This window comes from Pezoporus wallicus, unplaced genomic scaffold (genome assembly GCF_028554395.1).
Source record: "Pezoporus wallicus isolate ANWC-B61680 ecotype Strahan unplaced genomic scaffold, APGP_CSIRO_Pwel_v1 contig_3710, whole genome shotgun sequence".
In the NCBI taxonomy this organism is placed as follows: domain Eukaryota; kingdom Metazoa; phylum Chordata; class Aves; order Psittaciformes; family Psittacidae; genus Pezoporus; species Pezoporus wallicus.
In genome coordinates this window covers 2,482,532-2,503,225 of record NW_026640315.1, presented here as the reverse complement: position 1 = coordinate 2,503,225, position 20,694 = coordinate 2,482,532, and the positions used below count along the sequence as shown (strand labels likewise).

At 45.0% G+C, this 20,694-nt stretch overlaps 1 protein-coding gene and 1 non-coding gene across 7 annotated transcripts in view; both read right to left on the bottom strand.

Moving 5' to 3' along the window:
• Positions 1–977: 977 nt before the first annotated feature.
• On the bottom strand, positions 978–1,049 carry TRNAT-CGU (transfer RNA threonine (anticodon CGU)). The gene has a single exon. It is a non-coding gene; the product is annotated as a tRNA-Thr (tRNA).
• Positions 1,050–8,857: 7,808 nt separating this feature from the next.
• RAB11FIP4 (RAB11 family interacting protein 4) overlaps positions 8,858–20,694 on the bottom strand; it is a 113,176-nt gene continuing 101,339 nt past the window's right edge. For 5 of the 6 annotated variants that reach the window (XM_057418655.1, XM_057418660.1, XM_057418659.1 and 2 more), the window contains 10 exons: positions 19,550–19,684; positions 18,042–18,077; positions 17,039–17,138; positions 16,514–16,617; positions 15,814–15,954; positions 15,258–15,339; positions 14,868–15,005; positions 14,200–14,358; positions 13,707–13,850; positions 8,859–12,243 (listed from right to left, as the gene is read on the bottom strand). In XM_057418655.1, the coding sequence (XP_057274638.1) occupies positions 12,127–12,243; positions 13,707–13,850; positions 14,200–14,358; positions 14,868–15,005; positions 15,258–15,339; positions 15,814–15,954; positions 16,514–16,617; positions 17,039–17,138; positions 18,042–18,077; positions 19,550–19,684 (1,156 nt within the window). In that variant the 3' untranslated portion in view covers positions 8,859–12,126. Of the gene's footprint in view, positions 12,244–13,706; positions 13,851–14,199; positions 14,359–14,867; positions 15,006–15,257; positions 15,340–15,813; positions 15,955–16,513; positions 16,618–17,038; positions 17,139–18,041; positions 18,078–19,549; positions 19,685–20,694 lie in introns of all 6 variants that reach the window. The other variant, XM_057418656.1, reaches the window with a different exon arrangement.

The window sequence follows — 20,694 nt, the reverse complement described above, 5'->3', positions numbered from 1 at the left end:
TAAGTGTGACCGTTAAACAGCAAAAAACAGCTTTCTCAAAGCATCGAAGGAAGCAACTAGTTTTTCGGAAGGCGCTCCTCAGCTCTTCCCGGTTATGTGATTTTGCAGTGAAATTATTTTATTCTTTACATATTTTAAGCTATCTGAAAGCAGCAATAATCAAAGTGAGGTCATACAGAGCCAACAGAAATGCCCTTGCACATGTGTAAAGCTTCACACAGCTTTACGCATTAAAAATCAAGCAATCAAGGTCAATTCTTGTGTAAACAGTGTACAACTACACTAAGCTTTTCATAGCTGTATTTGTTTAGTCCAGGAATCGTTCTCCATCTACCATTTAAGGACTCTATGTGGGAGCATCACATCAAACCCAGCACCTACAGAGAAAGTAACACCACGACAGATTGACCACTTCCAAGCTCACCCAACGCTTGCCACAGCAGCGCAGCGCAAACATCATCTTTATTTTAACTACTATTCATCGCATTCAATACAACTGTCCCGAAGCAAAACACAGAGAAACCCCTCCTGCGAGGAAGCCTTTTCCATGCTCCCTCAGCACAGAAATGATGCGCAGGGGAGCACGGCCGGCATCAGGGCGGTTCCAGGGTGCAGGGCTCTGCCGCTGCCCCATGCCTCCTCCCCGCAGCCAGGCTGGTGGAAGCTGCCAACCCACGGACGGCACTGAAGACACGCGTGAGCTCACCACAGCGCCCACAGCCTCCGCATCAGCGCTGTGGCAAAGACCCACGGGGACTGCGGATACCCCACTAGGTCCACGGTGCGGTTCCAGGGGGCATTGCGGCGGCCCACAGCATCTGTTTTCCCCGCTCCTCGGGATCCACAGCCTCCGCGCTGCGCTGGGCGCCGGAGCGGATCTCCCGACATCCGCGATAGAAAGCAAAAAGGGGCCGCAAACGAGGCGGCGTCCGCGGCCTCCCCGCGGCGGGGTTGCCAGCGTAGCGCGCTGCCTCGGCAGGCACGGACGGGGTTCGAACCCGCGATCTTCGGTTTACGAGACCGACGCCTTACCACTTGGCCACCGCGCCCGACGGGCTAGCAGCACCGGCGCGCCGCCAGTGGAACGCAGCGAGCCGCCCGCCCGCCCCGGGGAGCTGCCGCCGGCGGGGCGGAGCGGGGCCCCCGCCGGCACCGGGAGCGGCCGCGGCACCGTGGGATGGCGAGCGCCGCCCGCCCGGTGCGCGGGGCTCCTGCAGGCGCGGGGCGGGGCACCTGGAACGGGCGTGACCGCCCCGAGGAACCGCCCCGGGCGGCGGAACGGGAGCCCCGCCTGCGGAGCTCGGCTGCCAGCGGCCCCTGCAGGAGATGCCTCAGGACGCCTCTCCTGCTCCAGCCACCCTCCCCGGTGGCCACCAGCAGCGAGGGCCGCACCGGTGCTCAAAGACCACGAAATTACCGGCGAACATTTGTACTTCCTCCCGGCTGACACCTCCCGATGTTTCCCCTGACAGCAAATGTGCGCATGGCCACGCTCGCGGAGTCTGCTGGGGAAACGGCAGCTCTTCTGGATGGAAACAGCCAAGCGCCGAGCTCACAGAGCCCTGTTGCTCTCCCGTGTCGGGCACCTGCTAAGAGGGAGCGCGCTGGCCGCAGCTCCCGGGTTCGGGACGGGGGAACGCTTCCTGCAAAGCAGGAGCAGTGGGAGCCAGCCCCGCTCACGCTGCACACGGGCCCAGGCCGGTGGCCCCCCGCGCTCCGGGAGCCCAGCAACAGCGTTTCCACCCCTTCCCTTGGGACGGTATCAGGCAGTCTAACGTGGGTTTGTGTCAGGAAGCGTTTCCTGATATTCAGACTGTTCTCACATTTTACTTCAATCCCATTATCTTCTGTTTACATAGTAAAATCATAATAGCATAAATCATAAATACAATACTACATTATTAATATTTCCTCCTTTGGGTTTCCAGCTACCAAGTATTTAGTCTTATGGCTAATGCTTGGTTAAAATCCAAGAAATGAATCAGCTCTCGTTTTTATCACCAGTGGCTGTAGGGCAGGAGGCTGTGGTTCTGAACCATTATTTAGCTTTGCACTGAAATGTTTCCTTCTGGTGTCTAGTTTTCAAACATCACTGGGTGGAAGAAAGTGATTCAGTATTTTTGGGCTTTGTAAGCACAAAACCACAAACCAAACAAAAAGAAAATAAGAAAATCCAGGCACAGTTAGAACCCGCTACCAATTTGACATAATACAAACCCTATTTTTACTTTATACCTAGAAATCTGTAACCTGGCACCACCACCTGGCTGATCAGATCTGAGTCACACAACCACTACTACAAGAACGCGTACTGCACTTGCAACGTGCTCCTTTCATAAATCAGTAACACAAGTCGGGGCTGAACGGCTCATTCCAAAGAGAAAGGACTGCTTTCCCAAGAGTAAATCCCACTTTTAGGTGTCAGTACATTGTGCCCAGTGTTTCCAGGCCGGCCTATGATGCCGAGGTTCGGGTTTGATACCACAGCATCCCAGGGCAGCCGGAGCCGGGCCGCAGGAGCTGGTGGGGTTGCGGGACTCGAGGCTGGTTTTCAGCCACGTCCCGCAGCCTCGGCGGCCCCGGGCTTCGCGGTTCAGGTGGCCGGTGCTGAAGCGTTCCCCCCCGCACAGGCAGCCCGGACGCGCTCCTCCTCCTCCCTGCTCCGGCAGCAGCGATGCAAAGAGCCCGGCCGTCCTCTGCTGGGGGAAAGCTCCGCTGCACCCACCGCCCCGCTTCGGGGCTGCACCTTCAACCCCCACAGTATTACACAGCGTTTCCACGAATGAAGGGAAACTCCTCAGCTGCTGCTTTTCTGCAGGGCGCCCCACTCAGTTCTGCTTTGCACAGAGCTCGGATCGATCCCAAAGGCTGAAGGTTGGGGGCGATTTCTCCGTCATGCAGACGGAAGGATTACTGAGGGCCAGGAGCAGTCCTGCCTAGTGACCATTCAGGTTTTAAATAAAACCCCGAGCACATCAAGGAAAGCCACACAGTGGCCAAGAGAAACTGTGAGGAAACACCTGCAATTTGCTCGTTACAGTACAAGTCTTACACCATACAGCCTGAGCACAGCCTTTCAACAGTAAAGTTCCATCTACCTCACTTGGTGCCACAGCCCAGCTTTTCTTTCTTTTCAGAAAGCCTGCTCTAGGAGTTGCAAGCTTTACGTTACATGCTAGTGCATCAAACTATTAACTACCTTGTCTGTTAGCAATCGAAGGCACAAAGATTGTGGCGTGAGGGAATAAGGATTGAAGCCCTATGCCAAAAGACAAATTATCACTGCAAAATTGTATTAAAATCACCAAGCAGTTATACATCTGGGACAATCTTCAATTTACTCATCATATGTTCTAACCCCTCTTTTGCATCCAAAAAGCAGCTGGCTCCAAGGACAGAACTAACCCTGAGTTATGCAAACTAGGAGAGTCCCTGCCACATTACATGTGTCAAAAGACATTTAGAGTGAAGTGACACATTCCAGACCTCCATCTGCCATCAGCGATTTGGGAAAACACTGAAACATGGGCCATCAAGAACAGCAAACAGAACAAGGGAAAGCATCAAAGTCACAGCTTTGAGACTGCTATGTGAACAAAACGTGTCTGGCAAGACAACATGAGACCACAGCCTGCTGCCAACTATAGGAGTTGGCCACTGCACTCACCCAGTGCTCACACGAGATGTGTTTCCTCTCTGTAATGGCTTGCCTTGCCACCGTCCAAGTTTTCAGGAGTCAAAGCTCCTGCAATCTATTTCCTACTCTGCTACTGCCTCATTTAACCTCTGCCCAGCTTCAAACCCTCCTTCCCTCCAAAAGATACGACATGATAACAATCACCTCTCAGGCAGCTCCGAGCTTTAATTCCTGGTTGCAAAGTGACCCAAAGCTCTCCCCAGCACAGTAAGAACAGCATGTATTGTGCACAACTGTTGATGTACACTATCCCCAGCGTAACAGCTGATTTACTTTCCCAGTGTATCTTCCTTGCATACCAGTGAGTAACTGATGTGGAAGTAGGTCAGTAGTACAGCACGTTAGCCTGGGCTGACAGGGGTTAGCCTGGGCTGACAGGGGTTAGCCTGAGATTTGGGAACAACACTGCTCCTTGCCTCTCTGGCGAAGTGGTTTAGCATACACTGCAGGCAGTTTTCTTTGTGCCTGCTGATATAAATCTGACTAACCAGCACCTCGTTGCCATGAGGAACATGGGAATGGGGAAGCCTGGGAAAGTAACACACAGGTAGGCTGCTCCATGGATTATTCATACACTTTGCTCTGATTCCCCAAACACCTGTAGCTACCGGGGAGAAAAGCTGCCCAGCAACCACATGGGATGATATTGTAAAAGATGTATTCCAGTTCAGAAACTACTGACAGCCAAACCAAAGCAGTCTGCACACTATAATCACTTCAAGATCATCAAAATGCTTTTTAAAGGAAAACATTTGTCCTGCAAAGCCTGAACTCAACACTGAAGTCTCTTCAAAATCCCCTTTCCCCTGCTTCGTGCCCAGCTGCAGGCAGAGCTTACCACCTTAGACCCCACCTCAGGTACTAAATAACACACCACAGGCCAGGTTCTCTGGCTTTACACCCTTCATCATCGTTCACACAGGTGCAAACCGGTCACATTTTTACTCATCAAGGACACAAGCAGCACCTGCTGGAGCAGGCTGGGTGCGGGAGCAGCGGCTCTTCAGAAAGCAGACTTCAGCTCCATTAAACCCACCTGTGGCAGCACAACCCCGCGACCATGTCGGGGTGGTATTTCCAGGCGCACTCTAATGGTTTCCCTCCAACACGGGGCCAGGCAGAGCTGCTTCACCCCAGGAACCACGCTGTTCCCTCACAAAGGCCCCGTTTTCCCCTGTAAGCAGCACCCAGCACCTCTGTGGTCTGACCGCGGCTGCCCTTCCCCAAAACAAAGGGCCCCTCTTTTCAGGAGCGGTGCCCACAGACACCCCTGAGGTGCCCATGGCGCTCTCCCCTCACTCCCTTACAGCAAGCAGCCTTGAACCAAAACGGCCGCTCACTTCGTCGGTCATTTTCCACTGTAGCAGTTAAAACACCCCCCGGAGAAGGTGGCAGCGGGCCTGGCACCTCAAACAGGAGGCGAGTAAACAAGACGTACCTCAGAGCGCCGGCCGAGGCGGTGTGCTGTGTCCTCCGCCGTCCTGCCGCGGTGGGGACTCCAAGCGCGAGGCTCTCCTTGTGTCCGCGCTCCCCGGCGCTGTAACCGCAGCTCCCAGCCGAGGCCCGAGGCTTCCCACCGCCCCCCGGCCCCTTCCGGGCACACCTGGGAGCCGCAGCTGGGCCCGGCCATGGCAGAGCTCCCCCTCAGGCCTCTCCCCAGCACAACGGGGCAGGGGAGAGCCGCTGCCTTCAGCCTCAGAAGTCAACACTAAACCCACCTCCGCGCTTCTAAGGCAGCTCTATAACGTCAAGCAGGTGCCAAGCTCAGTTAAAAATTTCTGCTCCATCAGAATGGAACATAATATTTTATAGTTCAAAACTCCGTGTTTTGGGACATTTAGGGGATACTGATGATTTCTTTCCTGTGACTTACCACAATTTATTACCTCTTTGTGCCCAGGGGCTGGTGAGTGGGTATTGATAAACCGCAAGATGTGGGAGAGGGAACAATTCAAGCATCTCACCAGATGAGGGGGTCAACACTCAAGAAATGAAAGCAGCAGCTCAAGAGCAGGTTGATGGGAGGGAAGGACACTTCTAGGATGGTCCAGTCTCACAACCGTCTATTTAGCTTCCCAAATACATCAGGAGAGTGCTGGGCTAGAAACCCCAATGCACGTTTATTCCCCAGGAGCCAAAATGTGGAAAGTGACACACTGAAATTCTCACATCTGCAAGAGGAAGATCTCCAGTCATGCAGATCCAGGGTCTGGTCTTACAAAAAGCTGCCACAGAAGCCATGGACGGAACAGGAGAAATAATCTAAAGCATTTGCCCTCTCTAAGAAAGCGAGTCAATAAACTGGTAATGCTATTTCTTATTCCATTTCAATAGGCAAAGTAAATCACTTGTCCATTCCCACAAAAATAATCCCAGACTGAAGTTAACCTGAAATGGGCGATGCGTTCAAATGAGGTTTTAGTTTGATGTCCATTCAAGTATAAAACCAAACAAATTTGCTTTGGTGTGAATAAAAAAAATATAACTGCCAAGTCAGGACCATAACATTGATTTAGGTGTTTTATTATTTTGAATTAACTAAAACCAGTAAGTGGATAGAATGGATCTCATAATGATATTACAACAATAAATCTGGGGAGTGTGTGTGAGACACTGCCTTACAAAAGAGACCAGCCATCTGACACAACATTTCTCAAAGACAGAGAACTGCTAGTTACATTGAATTTCATCTGCTACATAATCTCGACCATGACCTAGTGCTTCTAAAAAACCTGTACAAAATGAGTTGTTTTTACATCTCAGAGGCACATGAATACAAATCTGATCTATTTTATATATACACATGTACATTACATGGAAACCAGAGATGAAGATCAAATTAAAAAGTGTATATCAAAAGTGCCCAAAACAGGAAATAAAATGTGAAAATGCATCTTCACAACAGAGAAATAAAAGGCACAAGTACTAAAATATGTAACCATGCAAAAAATGTCAGTACAGTCTGTGCACCAAAGCAAACCAAATGACTCCCACAACCGCTATTACAGTAATTCCCAAAATATCTCCGTATTTAAACATACCATCAGTGCAACAATTGATGCCCTGTAGTTTATTACAGTGTTCACATGATATGAAATTCTTAGTTCCCCTTCTGACTTCCTTTCTCCAAAGCCAGAATAATTTAGCTGTGGATAAAGTATTAAACAAAACAGGGCTGATGCTGAGCACTGCAAGATCATCACTGCTCCAAGTTACTGGGTAGAAGAGTAACCACAGCCCTCCTGCTTCAGTCATTGTCTATGTATTGACTGTGTGTCTGCCAGAACTATCACCTCTGCACCCTTTGCCAGGGTGCATGCGGCTCTGCTGAGTGATGTGAGAGCTGACAGCTCAGATGTCATACTTCCACCACTAAAAACAGATTCTTGGAGTAGGTTCCAAACTATACTATAGAAATCCATGTTTGTTAATATACATTTTCATCAGGTTTAAAGTTTAAGTAATCTCTTCACAATTATATGTTTGAATAGGTATTACTTTCACAGCTGAACAAAACTTTCAGTAAGCACGGACAAGTTTTCAGAACACAATGTAGCCCTATCAGCTGGCTCCACACTGTGGCAAATGATGGTACAGTGACCTGAGTTGCAGATATTTCTACAACAATATTTTGAACTGGAAAATACTGAGAAAACCACCCCAAGGATGCTGCAAAAGAGCAAGATGCCAGCAGCTATTGAACTATACCCTTTAAAATCAGCTGTGTTACATCACCTGTCATGCCTTCTTGACAATGTTTCTTGAGTAACAAATGAAATAACTGGAATATGAGCACTGCTACTTACACTAGAACCAATCCAGGAACTGCTCAAAGTTTGAGCCAAGTTTTCACTTGAATCGATATAAGCCAAGCCACTGATGTGGCAAGTGTTTGATCAGCTGCTACTTCCTTCCTTCCTTGGAAAACATCCCTCTGACCACACCGTGCAGTATTTGTTTGAAGAGAAAACCACTTTATATTCACTACCATTAAAGAAGGGGAAAAAAGTATTCATTTATTTGTAAATCCTACTTCTCAGATTCATCATTAGCACTAGGATGCAGAGACTGCTGAGCAGTGACCGATGGAGCCAGCCACGGTGTGTGTTTATGTATTAGCTTCCAAGACCTCAATTACTAACCAGACCAGGCAGCCCACATACTGCAGGCCAAGATCCTGTCTGGAGAGTAATGCAGTTCTGCTGAAGTGAACTGGGCATTGCTGCATTCAGGCAGCAAAGTATTTGATCCACGCATCTTTGAGAATTAATAACACTGCGTTCAACTCCCCCCAGAGCTGGCTGAGAAACATCTGAATTTCTCCCAAGACCATAAAAGGAAAGTTGGCAGCAAAAGTGTACTGGAGTTTTTTTCCTTTTTGAGACTTGCTACAAATTAGCACACTAAAAACTCCTTAAAAATAAATGGGATGGTTACAGTTTGTCACTGCTGCACTTCAAAACATGACAAATTCTCAAACAGCTTGCGTCTTTAATAGAAGTTATTCAGAAAGCTGAAAAATACTCTTTTATGTCAAGGTAATTTTGGCTCAATATCACACTCCAAAACCAGAACTAGGCAGCAGCCTAAGAGTGATGTCTGGAGGGAAGCAGCCAGTATGAGTAAAATCTTGAGAGACCACATTTCATGTACTCCTAGGTGCAAGTTTTGAAACAGTTCTTTTTCTGCAGCAGCTTGATGTGTGAGGGATCAGCTTAAGAAAGGACAGCTGCTGGTGAGAAGCAGTCATTTTTTTCACTGTACAAAAATACCTGCAGTGGTTTGCAACTGGTTTGACCAGAATATCACTTAGCTTTTCTGAATCTATACCAGAATGAACTAAGAAACAGATCAAGATCCAAGCACCTTGGATTGTGTTTGCATCCCCAAGGGTTAAGTGAGAAGCACAGATCTGACACAAGAATGTTTACTGCACTTGAGCAGTGCTAGAATGAGATGATACCACGTTTCTGTATCTGAAGTTATTTACCCAGGGAGGTGAAGCCATTGTTCCACCCACAGTGACACTGACACACAGGCAGGCTGTACTTCCCCAGCTGGGCTGTGGGCACAAAGAAAACTCACAATAAGGAATTTGTCAGAGAACCGACACTGCTTCACCATCTCCCGCATCTCCTGTCTGTTCTGCCAATGTGGCTGTCTGACACTTAACCAAAATATGCAACATCAGTATCTGATTACTCTCTACTCCCATAACCCATCAAGATACCCCTTATTATCAAGTTACCTGCATGTCATAAAACATGATGACTTCTTTTCTGGGATAGAAGGGTTCTCCAAGGCTTGGGCTGCAAAATAAGTTGGTCTAGTATGCGTAGTTACTGTAGCTACTCAGTCTAAGAATGCAATTGCTAATTGGCATTTTTAGAGGTGGATGTCTTAGAGGAAAGTGTATCTGTCAGTGAAACACCTCTCCCACCTCCAAATCACATTAGTTGTCAAACATATCAAGCATCTGGATACGTATTTGAACGTAACAGAAAGCAGTAGCACACTGAGGGCCCCACAGGAGCAAAAGCATAACTTTTATGCAATAAAACAAAGCTACAAACACCACCAACATGGTGGTAAGACAACTCTTCAAACGCAAACACTGGAGTAAAAGCTTCTAAATGCTACAGCAGGTGGGTACAGAGCTGCACAAGAAGTCTTGTGAGCCTTTAGAAAACCCACTGCTGAGTACCCTTGGCTAAATACCACTTTCAGGATTTTAGCCAGACTTAAGAGACTATTGTCTCTATTAGTGGCTATTCACCTCTTACATACAATTACCTGCAAATACGTTGGCTATCACTACAGTCATGTCTTCTTCTGTTCATGTCCATGGGTCTGTGTCTCAGTGAAGTAAGCCAGGCTCTCTGCTCCCCAAGTGCTCAGCACCACTTTCAGTGAAATAGTCCTCAACATTTGCTGATGTTCTACCCTAATAGGAATGGGTTTTAGATTATTACAATTTTGAAGCTAAGTCCAGTTTACTCTAAAAATATTTAGGGGGAAACATTCAGTCACCATTCTGACCTGCAACAGCTTCATTCATACTTAAATCCACTGCATGAGAGCAGGACAGAAGCGTAACTTACCAAACACAGTCAGCTCCGGTAGCAGGCATGCTAGCTCACCCAGCCCTGCTCATCACTGCAGGTTAGCAACAGCCACCTGACAACTTGAAATTGTTCTCTGCGGACTATAAAAAGAGCAAAGTCCTTGGCACAACCCACAGATGGCTTCAGTTAGAGGGAAATGCCATCACTAAAGTGAAAGTGAAGAGTTCTGGCTTAAGTGTTCCTCTCTTGCCTTCTGGGAAGGGCGCATGTGTGTGTTGTCAATGACAGAACCTTTTGCCATGTTGCACATAGGAGGTCATTTTACACCATCTCCAGGCAGCAAAGGAGTAGTCTTTAAATCCCTTCCTCACCCCATAGCCTCAGGAAACCAGCCCTAAGACATTACTGTTTAAACAAGACGGCACCATTTCTTCCAGAGCACTGAAGTCTTACACACTTTGTGCACTGCGGTGTTGTCCCATGGTTATTCCTCTGGTCCCTTTCACTTTCCAGTTACTTTACACCTGCCTGATGCAGGTACATAGAAACAAGTTGGTTTTATTGTCTTGCCTTCAAGAAAGCCTGATTTCAGTACTTCCCCCGTTTCCCATCACTCCAGTAACACATCACTGAAGGCAAGAGCACAGAGATTGCAGAAAAATATATATATTTACATCCATAACTGAATACAGTCTTATGTATTCAAATTCAGGAAAAATGCATCACATATACACACCAAGATACATCAAGAGAATACTAGGGGCAAGACACTGCCAACAGCAAGAAATACACAGAAAAGCACAGTCATTGCTACTGTAACATTCTTCTGGGGAGTGTATTCAATAGACGTAACATCTCTATGCACTGGGGAAAGCCAGATATTTGGGCCTGTTTTTCTGCGCCAGTCGGTGTAAATCAAAAATATGGTATTTTTACTTTAAAAAAGTGCATGGTATAATTTTCTTTTTAGCCTTCAACTATCCAAACAATTCCATTAGCTCCTTCCATAAGCTACATTATTCATTAAAAAGGTCCTAGCCCTACAGTACACAGATCCAGCTCAGGAGAACACAGGCACATGCTGAAGTCCATCCTATTTAAGGCAGCATTTAAGCATACACTCAACTTTAAAGATTTAGTGTTCTGTCCAACTGACCTCTATGAGCAGCCATAGTACACATTTAAAGTTAAGCACCTGCCCCACTGCTCATTTAAATCAGGATGTATTCCCTATTCAGAGCTTTAAATACGCATGTGTGTACCCAGCCTGGATTGGAAACTGCTGCAACACCAAGCTCTTTTCCTTTTTACTGCCCTAATGATAAAAGTCACTCCATGTTTGACTTCCCTCCACCACTGCGCTAGGACCCAGCCAGTCCTCTTCACAGCTTGCCCACAAAATGTCAGTCTCAAAGGAGTGAGGTGTAGCTGGGGTGGGAAAGCAACTCAACCGATAATTTCAAGGGCTGCGCCTCCTCCCCCGATGTGAGCTATTTCATGCAATTTTTTTTTTTTCTTCTGGTAAGAACTAGAACGTGCTCCCTCTTAAGGGTGAAGGGGCAGGATCCCAGAATTCATCTTAATGGCCCATGATAAACCCCTGAAAATAGGGGAACAGATTTGAAGAGCTTCTTTGCCTCAATGCTACACAGGGACCCTGGCATAAAAATACACATGCTCACACACACTGAAGAGCAGGCTGGCTCAGAGCATCCCAAAGCAGGCTCCAGAGTGAACTTACATTAAAAGCACTTTGTGCTGACAGTGGCAAACAAGTGGATGGTGATTTTTTTCACAAAAAGCAACAATTCTGCAATATTTTCCTCATCTTCCCTTGTACTTTGAGTCCTTCCTTTTCCTCAAAGTGTGTTTTTTTTTGTCCTATGTGTGGTTTAAGTACTAAAACTAAATCAAATAGGAAATAGTCAGCACCAGTCAGGAACTGAACCTGGGTGTGTTAGTTGATTTGTGGTACCCAAATTCCTGGAAGAACAAAAGAACAATTCTTGCTCCTAAAGTCAGGGACACATCCATGTGTTTCCATTGTCTTTTTTACCTTTACAACTAGAGGTAGAGTAATTTTGTCCAGAATCTAAAACAGCATGATCCAGTTATATTGTTATTACATTAATATACAGTATCCATCTTACCACAGGTATTGAAAGTGCATGGAAAAAGTCTAACCAAGCCAATTCAATGACAAATAACAGTGTACCAAACATCATATAAACACACCCGCGCACCCACACTCACACACGGTGTATATATATATTTATAGATTAATTTACAGTATCAGTGTTGTTTAGATCCAGTGGCATGTGCAGAAATATCAGGCAGTTGCTGCTTTTCCTTCTCTCATTCTCTTCAATTCTTTATCTCCAAGATAGAGGGATTATGGTCCAGGATTGCCAAAATTATCTTGTCCATATACTGTCGCAATCTGTAATTGATTTCTTCCTGTTCTTTAAGGGCTTCCATGAGCTGAAACACAACATTTCAAAGTTACTTTTGAAATAGTTTCACTAGTTTACATAATAGCATGAAGTTCAGGCAGGTGAGAGACTAGTACTGACTCAATGTCACCTTTTGTGATAGGTATTCTACCTCTAGCTCTCCCTGTTTCTGTATGAGAAACAATCTGGATGTTAAAGATCTTTACTAGTAAGAAAGGCGGTGAACAGTCATCACTAGGGATCTTTTGGCAGGTTTTTTGACACAAATAGCTTATTTAAAACACCAATCCATCCTGCATCCACACCATGGGTAAACCTCTCCATCTCGGAATGCAAGAGCTTCATGATACTCTACTGGCCCCTCAAACTCTCCAAAGACGAAGACTGCTGGCTTTTTATACTCTGCATGTTCAATGCCAAACTGACAAAGCTGTCCAGGAGCAGTAGAGCCCTAGATCCACCCTAATGTGATTTGTGCATCCATTTTCATTAGCCTTGTTAAAAGTCCCACCCTGAGTCTGCAGTTCCTTACCTTCATTTGATTATAGAGGAAAAAAAATGGCACAACGAATAAAGTTTATGTAAGATTTAGGAAACCTGGGCCATAGTTGGCACTTTCCTCCTTTAGAGGGGTAGTGCTGGATATTCTTTGCATGAGCCAGAGGCATGAGATAAACAATGAGGAATAATTAGGTAAAAGCAAATTGGACTTCTGCTATTGTCAAGAAAAAATAAAATCATTAGAGTTCAACAATTAAACAGCCTTCACAGAGCTTTGGTTCAGCAAGAAACTCAAGTATGTTCTTCACTTCAAGGCACTGCCCAGGAGCTAAGGCTAACAGGGTCATTCAAATACAGATTAGGTAAAAAAAGTCTGTCACAGGACACCTCTTGAAGAAGAAATGGGAAGTTCTGTCCAGAACAAATGAAGCCTAAAAAGCAAACAATTCCTTTTAAAATCAACTTCATCACTAACCTGTATTTTTCCCTGGTAGCTCTTACATACTCACTGGCCTGATCTCACAATCTGTCCTTGCACGCTACCTACTTTCTTCAATAATTCTGCTCTGCTATAGGAAATACATAGCTTAAACACAGATCTAAGTGAGAGCTTGTTACTGAACTGAGAACTGAATCTAGAAGAGAAAGTAAAAGTTTAAGTAACTACAGTAATTTGTGTGAATTTAATGTCATAATATCACAATACCCTGTAAGGTAGCACATGTTAAAATTGTTAAAATCCATTGTAAAACTTTTCCCCGAGATTCTAATAATTCCAGTATTGTGAGAGACAAATGGAAGAGTTATATTAAAAGAGCATCCAAAGCCTCTGTTAGATTCAAGGCAATCTTATAACGCTCCTGAACTCCTAGCAAAGCAGATTTTTTTCTGCTGTTCATTTGTCAGCTTCAAATAGTTCAACCTTGACAGCTAATTACATTGAAACTGGCATATTTCTGGATGTAGTACTTGATTAAAAAAGCACATTACCTCATCTCTTGATGCAGAATCAATTTCAGCAGCCAGTGACTGGGCTTTTGTTTGTGTTGCAAAGAGATTTTTAGCTTCATAAAGACTAAGACTTAGGATCTGTCCATTGAGATCATCATTTTGGTCATGAAGTTTCTGATTCTCCTATTTAACGATAAAAAGACACTGATTTAAGTTCTTCCCATAAGGCTTCATTGAACAATAAATCTTTTGAATCACAGGTAGCTCGGATGACACAAGGTAAGGCTGCAAGCTAGCAGCAACACTCTTGTCACCAGACAAGGCTACCCTGACAGCATTACAGGCATTTCTTATGTGCACAATTTACACTGCCTGTTTAAAGTCGTCCTAGACAGATGCAACATGGTTCTTGTGCTTGTGTGAGAAAGGGGACACAAAATCTAAAGGCAGTATGCTATGAGTGGCAGCTATAGGCATTTGTCAAAGCAGTCCTGTGTATTTCACATGGATCAAGAGGCCCATCCCTGCTCACCTGCTTCAGCCTTTTTATTTCATGCTCCATTTCCACCTCTCTGGTTTTGGCATTGAATTCACTCACACTGGATGAAGAGCTTCTCCCACGTCCAGGACGCTCACATTCCAGCTTGTACAGCTGCAAGTGCTCCAGTTCCTTCCGCAGGTCTTCAATGAGCTGTGGGCATGCAAGCAGATCATGTCTCTCCAGTCCCTTCACAACCAGCCCTCCCCATAAGCAGCCAGCTCTGTGCTGCACCTCTGTACTCCAACACCAGCACTCTGTGAACCTGGCTGAGGTCAGACAGCCCTACAATAGAGCCACTTGCTCTTCTATGGAATAGCAAGGTCACTTAAACCTCTTCAGAGCTAGAAGTGTCTCTGATCTCTAAGCTTCATGTCTGAGAGGCATAATTCCCCTTGCAAACATAATAAAGGAAATCTTAGGGCACACATTCAAGGCTTCAAGTTCTCAGAAAGTTGGCAATCCCTGACCCAAAGTGGTTACATTTATTCTTGCAGCATTCATCACCTTATGGGTACCCCTCCCACAGAAACACAACCCAGTAATACATTCACTGGATGCTGTACTTTCACTGTTCATTCTGTCTGTTAATTCTTTGCTCAGATGGGCTTCTATGCAGAAGAGATGTGGTTGCCTGGTCTTACACCCCTCTTCACACCTACCTCCTGCGTGGCTTCCCTCTCCTTGTTAAACTCCAGCCTGTTCTGCCGCAGCTTGTCCATCATCCTCTTGTACAAATCCATCTCATCCTTCAGTCGCAGACTAGTGTCTTCCAACCTATCTGACATACGCTGCCTTTCCTAGAACAAAAGGGCAACTTCACAGCTAGTTTGCAAGTGCACGAACCGTCTTCAGTTTTACCACACAACTCTAGACACAGCTGGCCATAAGCTGGCATGTGTCTCAGGGCATTCCTGACACTAAAGGTGACCAATGTTCCAATTACATTAGTAGCCTTTTTTAGGGTAGGCAAACTAAAGAAGCTGGGCCAACCACTATGAGAAATTTGCTCTTACACAAATCAAGCTGCTCAAGCACTTGGGTTTTGTTACCTCATCTAATCTCTCCGTTTGTGATTTCAGTCGTGTGACAGTGCATTTCAGCTCACCATTTTCTTCTTCCAGTTGTTGAACCCTATGTCAATAACAAAAATCTTACAGCAAGTACCTCAAGAATGCAGACATGCAAAATAGCATGTTCTAAAAAGCCATTTGATAGAAAGATCAAACAATACTTCTAATATTACAGTTTTTTAGCATGAGCTATTGAGCATCATTTGTTTGGTTTTGGGGCCAATAGTAGCTCTTAACTGTGAAATCTACTGTCTGCCCCTCAGATTCTTATGCTCCTAACAAGCATCAAAAAAGAATTAAGTAGGAAGAAACAAATGCAGACACAAGTGTATGCTACAGCTGGTCATAACTCCCTCCTTGAACCCATGCCAAATATCCATCTAAGCTGCCTACATGGGCCATGTGGATTAAAGCATTAATGTGAAGCATCCTCTGTGCACTGTCTGGTTGTGAACAGCCTATGTTTACATGCAAATTAAGAAATGAATAAAAAGAACCTGCCCTGTGTTCTGGGTGGCACCAGGACGTTTGTTACCTTGTATTCAGCAGTTCAATTTCAGTGCCTTTCTCTTTCTCGTACTTGATATATGCTTCTCTATGTCTCTTTATCTCTTCTTCCAGGGTCTGTTCTGCTGATGTTTCTTGGTCTTTCAATAGTTCTTCTAGCTCATGAACTCTAAGGAAACCAGAGTGCATTTCAGTAACAGCTTCAACAAGTACTTTAAAAAACCCAACAGTGTGCAACTTCATTGCCTCTCGTTTTTTTTCCGATTCCTTTATTTAATTTTACTTTGGGCACTGGAAGCTGCTCTAAGGTTTCCCTGAAGCCTTCTCTTCTCCCAGCTAACAACCGCAACTCTCTCAGCCTGGCTTCATAGGAGAGGTAGTATCAGTTCATCTATTACTCTTTCATTCTCAATCTTGAGAATATGGGACTACGACCCAGCCTTTTGCTCTTGCTACATGCAAGAACAATGGTAACCTCTGTCACAACAAAGGAGCTTGCTCTATACAAGTCAGTAACATCTCTGTACTAAGAAACTTGCTTGGAAGGCCTCTGCTTGCTGAAAATTCAGCAAGGCAGCCCTGTTCCAGTTGGACTTCTCACTTGAAGCCTTACCTGTTAGCATTAAGGCAGATGACTTGGTCATATTTTATGGGTAGAGATTTTCCTTCCCTACAACTCTATTCCAGCTTTGCTCTGATGTAAGAGAACTGGCTCTGTGCTTTATTACCTGTGAACTAGCTGGGTGTTCTCTTGTTTCAGTTTGCTCTTCAGATCACCATTTGTCAGGCTGTCATTCTCCAGTTCTGTCACCTTTTTTTCTAGGTACGTTACCTGGAAGGGGAAGTAGAAAAGTAGTGAGAGTTTGAACCTCTCTTTGTACATACCTTCACTGTTCCTAAGTGGCATTTAGCTATGCTACCTTTTTAAAGGGAGCATATCTGACTGCAAAGCCAGCAGCAAAATTAAGCTCTGAAATTCTGGGATTCCCAGACCCTGCATCTTCCTTGAAGGTGATCAATGCAAAGACACAGTAAAGAAGTACTAACACAATGCCTAGATCTGTACTCATACAGTTCTTGCATTTTTGCGAAGCAAAATCATAGTATTAATGGAATAGAAAGGACATTTTGAATAAGCTGCTTCAGATCACTGGTAACTCTGAGCAAGAGAACTTGAGAACTTCGCCAGTTTGATGCATGCCTCCATCAGGATTTTGTTGGGTACATTAACTGCAATGTACTCAGCTTCTCACCTTTTCAGTGATATCATTATCACAGGAGTCTATACTGTCTCTGAACAGGTCTTCTGTGCTGCCATTACTGCTGCTGAAGTTACTGTGGTGGAAGAGCTGTCTGAAAGACCAGAAGGATAATTATTTTGCTTGGTAAGGATGGAGGAGAGAGTCTGGGTACTGCCCTATAGCCTGGCTTTGCACTCTGAACATCTGATGCTAAAATCAGTGCAATCATTTCAATGACAATTCCAACTGTTTAAGCACAAGTCCTACAAGAAACAGGCAGTTAAATGAAGTCACAGTGACCACAATCAATGGCACTGGTTCTTGAGTGAGAGTTCTTTGTTGCTTTTGATAGCATCTGCCACCATTATTAACATAGGCTAAAAATCGCCTTATTCACACTGTGTATTGAGTTGTATTTTCCTTATTAGAAATTAAGGCTAAGGTCACCATCGTGCACTGGTTGGTACAGTTAATCTAGAACATTTCATACTGTAAGAACTTTCATAAGAAGCAGAAGAGAATCTCAAGCAGTTCCCACTACAGAATAGAGAGCACTGGAGATTACCTAAAATATTCTTGAAGCTTACAGCCTTCCCCAGCCCAGGGCTGGTTCATTCAGCCAAAAGAAGATCACAGTTCCGTAGGACCTTTTTAAAGGGATGCTCCTGCTTTCCTTTGCATTTCAGCAACAACCACAAATCCTCATTGCATAAGGGTGAAAGCAGCAACAGCTGCACTGCTGCAACAGCAGTATAAAGGAAGAGAATTGGCAGACAAGGAAGCAACTAACTACGCTCTTAACAGAGCTCTTTCGAGTTCATGGGCCTGCTCCAAGACTAGCAGTGGCTTCTAGATTCTGTAACATCCCTATCCAAACACAGGCCCCTTCCCTTGAAAACTTGTCTTGGCACATTTCTGTTTTCCTAAATTATTCCTTCTCTCTCCTCCCACCCCCACATATGGAATTGTTACAGCTGATTCCACATGTATTCATGAGAAAGTTGAAGACTCTTACCTTCCAAAAGCTGTGCTTGATATTTTCCTGTTAGGGCTACATGGATACAGAAGGAATGATATAGGTATTAAACATTTATTTGATCAGTGTTGAATTCAATCTTAACTTAAACTCCAGGTGAATTGCACAATGAAACATAATATTGACTTTTTTAGTGAAGTAAAACAAAAAAGAATCTGTGAACAATATTCTTGGGCAACTTCATCAAAAGCTGCAGTCACCAACAATGTGAGGATGAATGGAGCCATGAATTACTGTGATTATTAATAAGTCAATTTGTAAATACTGTTATATTTAGTAGATATTTGTCAATGTAAATCAGAAACTAACATTAGGAACATCACAAAAGGACACTGAGTTAGTGATGGACATTTATTCTGGATCCCCAGTTTTAGATGATTTTATAAACAGTTAGTTTATCCTTCCCCATAACGCTTTGCAGCTCAGCACAGGAACTGAGTTATTTTCCATTTTTACAGTTCCATTTTGCAGTCAGAGACTAGTATTATCTAAATGAAGGACTAGACTCCAGACAACAACACCAGAACCAAATCCAAATACCCAGCTGCATTGCTTGATAAGGGGATGTTGTACCTCTGTGTGCAGAGACACACAGTTCCCTATCACAGTATCACTCTCTTTCAGCCAGGTATGTACAGCCTCATTCAAACCATTACCAAAGCCCATGCCAGTCAGGGGCTGGGCGTTAGAAAACTCCTCGCTAGGGCAGGAACATTGTTCCTATCAAGTACTATGCTGCTGTGTCAGCCAAGAGAAGCAGCAGTACAGCGCACTGTGCCAAGAGTTATGAGGACAGGCAGGTTTTACATTCAGTGTCTAGGGGGAGCTAGAAGCCCACCAAATCATTTCCTTCAAAACCCCTAAGATGACTGTTGGAAGCACTGTATTCTTTCCAAGTGTTCGGTATAGTTTACAAGTGGATGGAGTGGCAGAGATAGAATTGCAAGGAGAAAGCTGAAATTGCAAAGAACCCCACAAGTAACTTCTGCCAGAGGATCAATCATTTCTCAAGTTCCCTAGAGGAAAAAGGAAAAAAAAAAAATCCCACAGGAAAGAAGTACCTCTGCCGACCAATAGCTTTAGGAGAGGTGTAGTGAGCATCTGCCAGATTGTTCCTCCCCACCTGGGGAAAACAGGAGCTCACTGTAGACCTGCACTAGGCAGCACAGCAGACTCCATTTCATGGGAAAAATTCCTGGAAATACCACTCTCCTCTGCAATCAAAGAGCTCATTGGCTAAAATATTTGAGTTTCCTGATGCTGTCTGCACCGTAAGTCATAAAAACACTTACTAGCTAATGAAAAACAGCATTTTCCTTCAGGCTAGATGTCAAGGTCTGAATCTCTTAGCTGATTTGTAAAAGCGAAAGATGTGCAAGACAGAATTGTCTACAGGCATGAAGAGGGCCCTTTCTTCCTCTCCTCCTGCTACTAGCTAGTCCCATTTGAAGGAGGCATTGCTAAATGCAGTGCAATAGGCTGCTTACCTGTTTGCTTTCAAGTTTTTCAGCCTGGCTTCCAAATCGTTGAGTAGATTTATCTTTTTGCAGCACTGTGAGCAGTAAACATCCAGTAACTCGCTGTTATAAACATGCCTCATTTTTCGGGGTGTTTGGCCAGCACTGTTTGCAGGAAAGGAGAGATGTTACTAGCTATAGTAACCAACTCACAACAGGTTTTCTTCTTGACTGTGTCTGTATGTCAGAATCACAGGCAAGGGGCTTCAGATATCACCTCTACCCACAGCTCATCTAACTTGGAGCTGATGATGGAGAATGCCGGTCTTAGGGCAAATCTACCTCTCCGAGTTGAGGCTTTACAAAAGACATGTTCTGGGTGTCATTGCAAAGAATCAGTTTGGGTGACTGAAAGAACAGCAAAAGATAAAGAGAATCCATGTAAAGCATGTAGCAAAAGCAGCTACATTAGTATGTTCCACCTTAGCAGTGTCCCTCTCTCATCTTGCCCATCTTCTCACTATAACCTGGCATGCAACCTGAAGAGTTTTTTCTCCAAGAGAAAGACAGGAAGATGAAAAACAGAGTGGTCTGCCAAGAATCCATCACACAAACCCCTTCAGATGGTAGGACAGAAGGAACCCTGGAATGAGGAGAGAGGGAGAAGTGGACATAGGTCTGAAGAGGAAATAAGAGTAGCTCTTGTTATGATAAAGAGAAAATTAACTCAAATAAATGAGAGCAATCATGGCATGAAGTGCACAGAGCCCCAGGAATGAGAATGGAACCTGATAAACCTCTAGGAAATAGGGGATGAAAGACACAAGCCATCATCATGAAGAGGCAGCAGAGAAAGGTGCTGTCTCTGCATGCATGACAGTGGTGGCAAGGTTGGATTGCAGGATGCTTGAAACAGAGGGTAGCTCATGGGGGTTGCATGCAGAACAGAGGGATGCAGTGAGCTTGTCCTGTGTTAGCAATGAAGCTCAAGACCTTCATGTGCTATTAATCCAAGCAGATAAATCCTAGAGCATCTCCCTGCTTTTTTTTCAACTAAACTCCTGTCCATATACAGCACTTGACCTTATAGGTTGGTGGTAAGGATTTGTAGTATCAGAACACTAAAGAGAAATAGCTCTCTCGCAGGTCTTCTTCCACTGTATCAGGGCTGATGC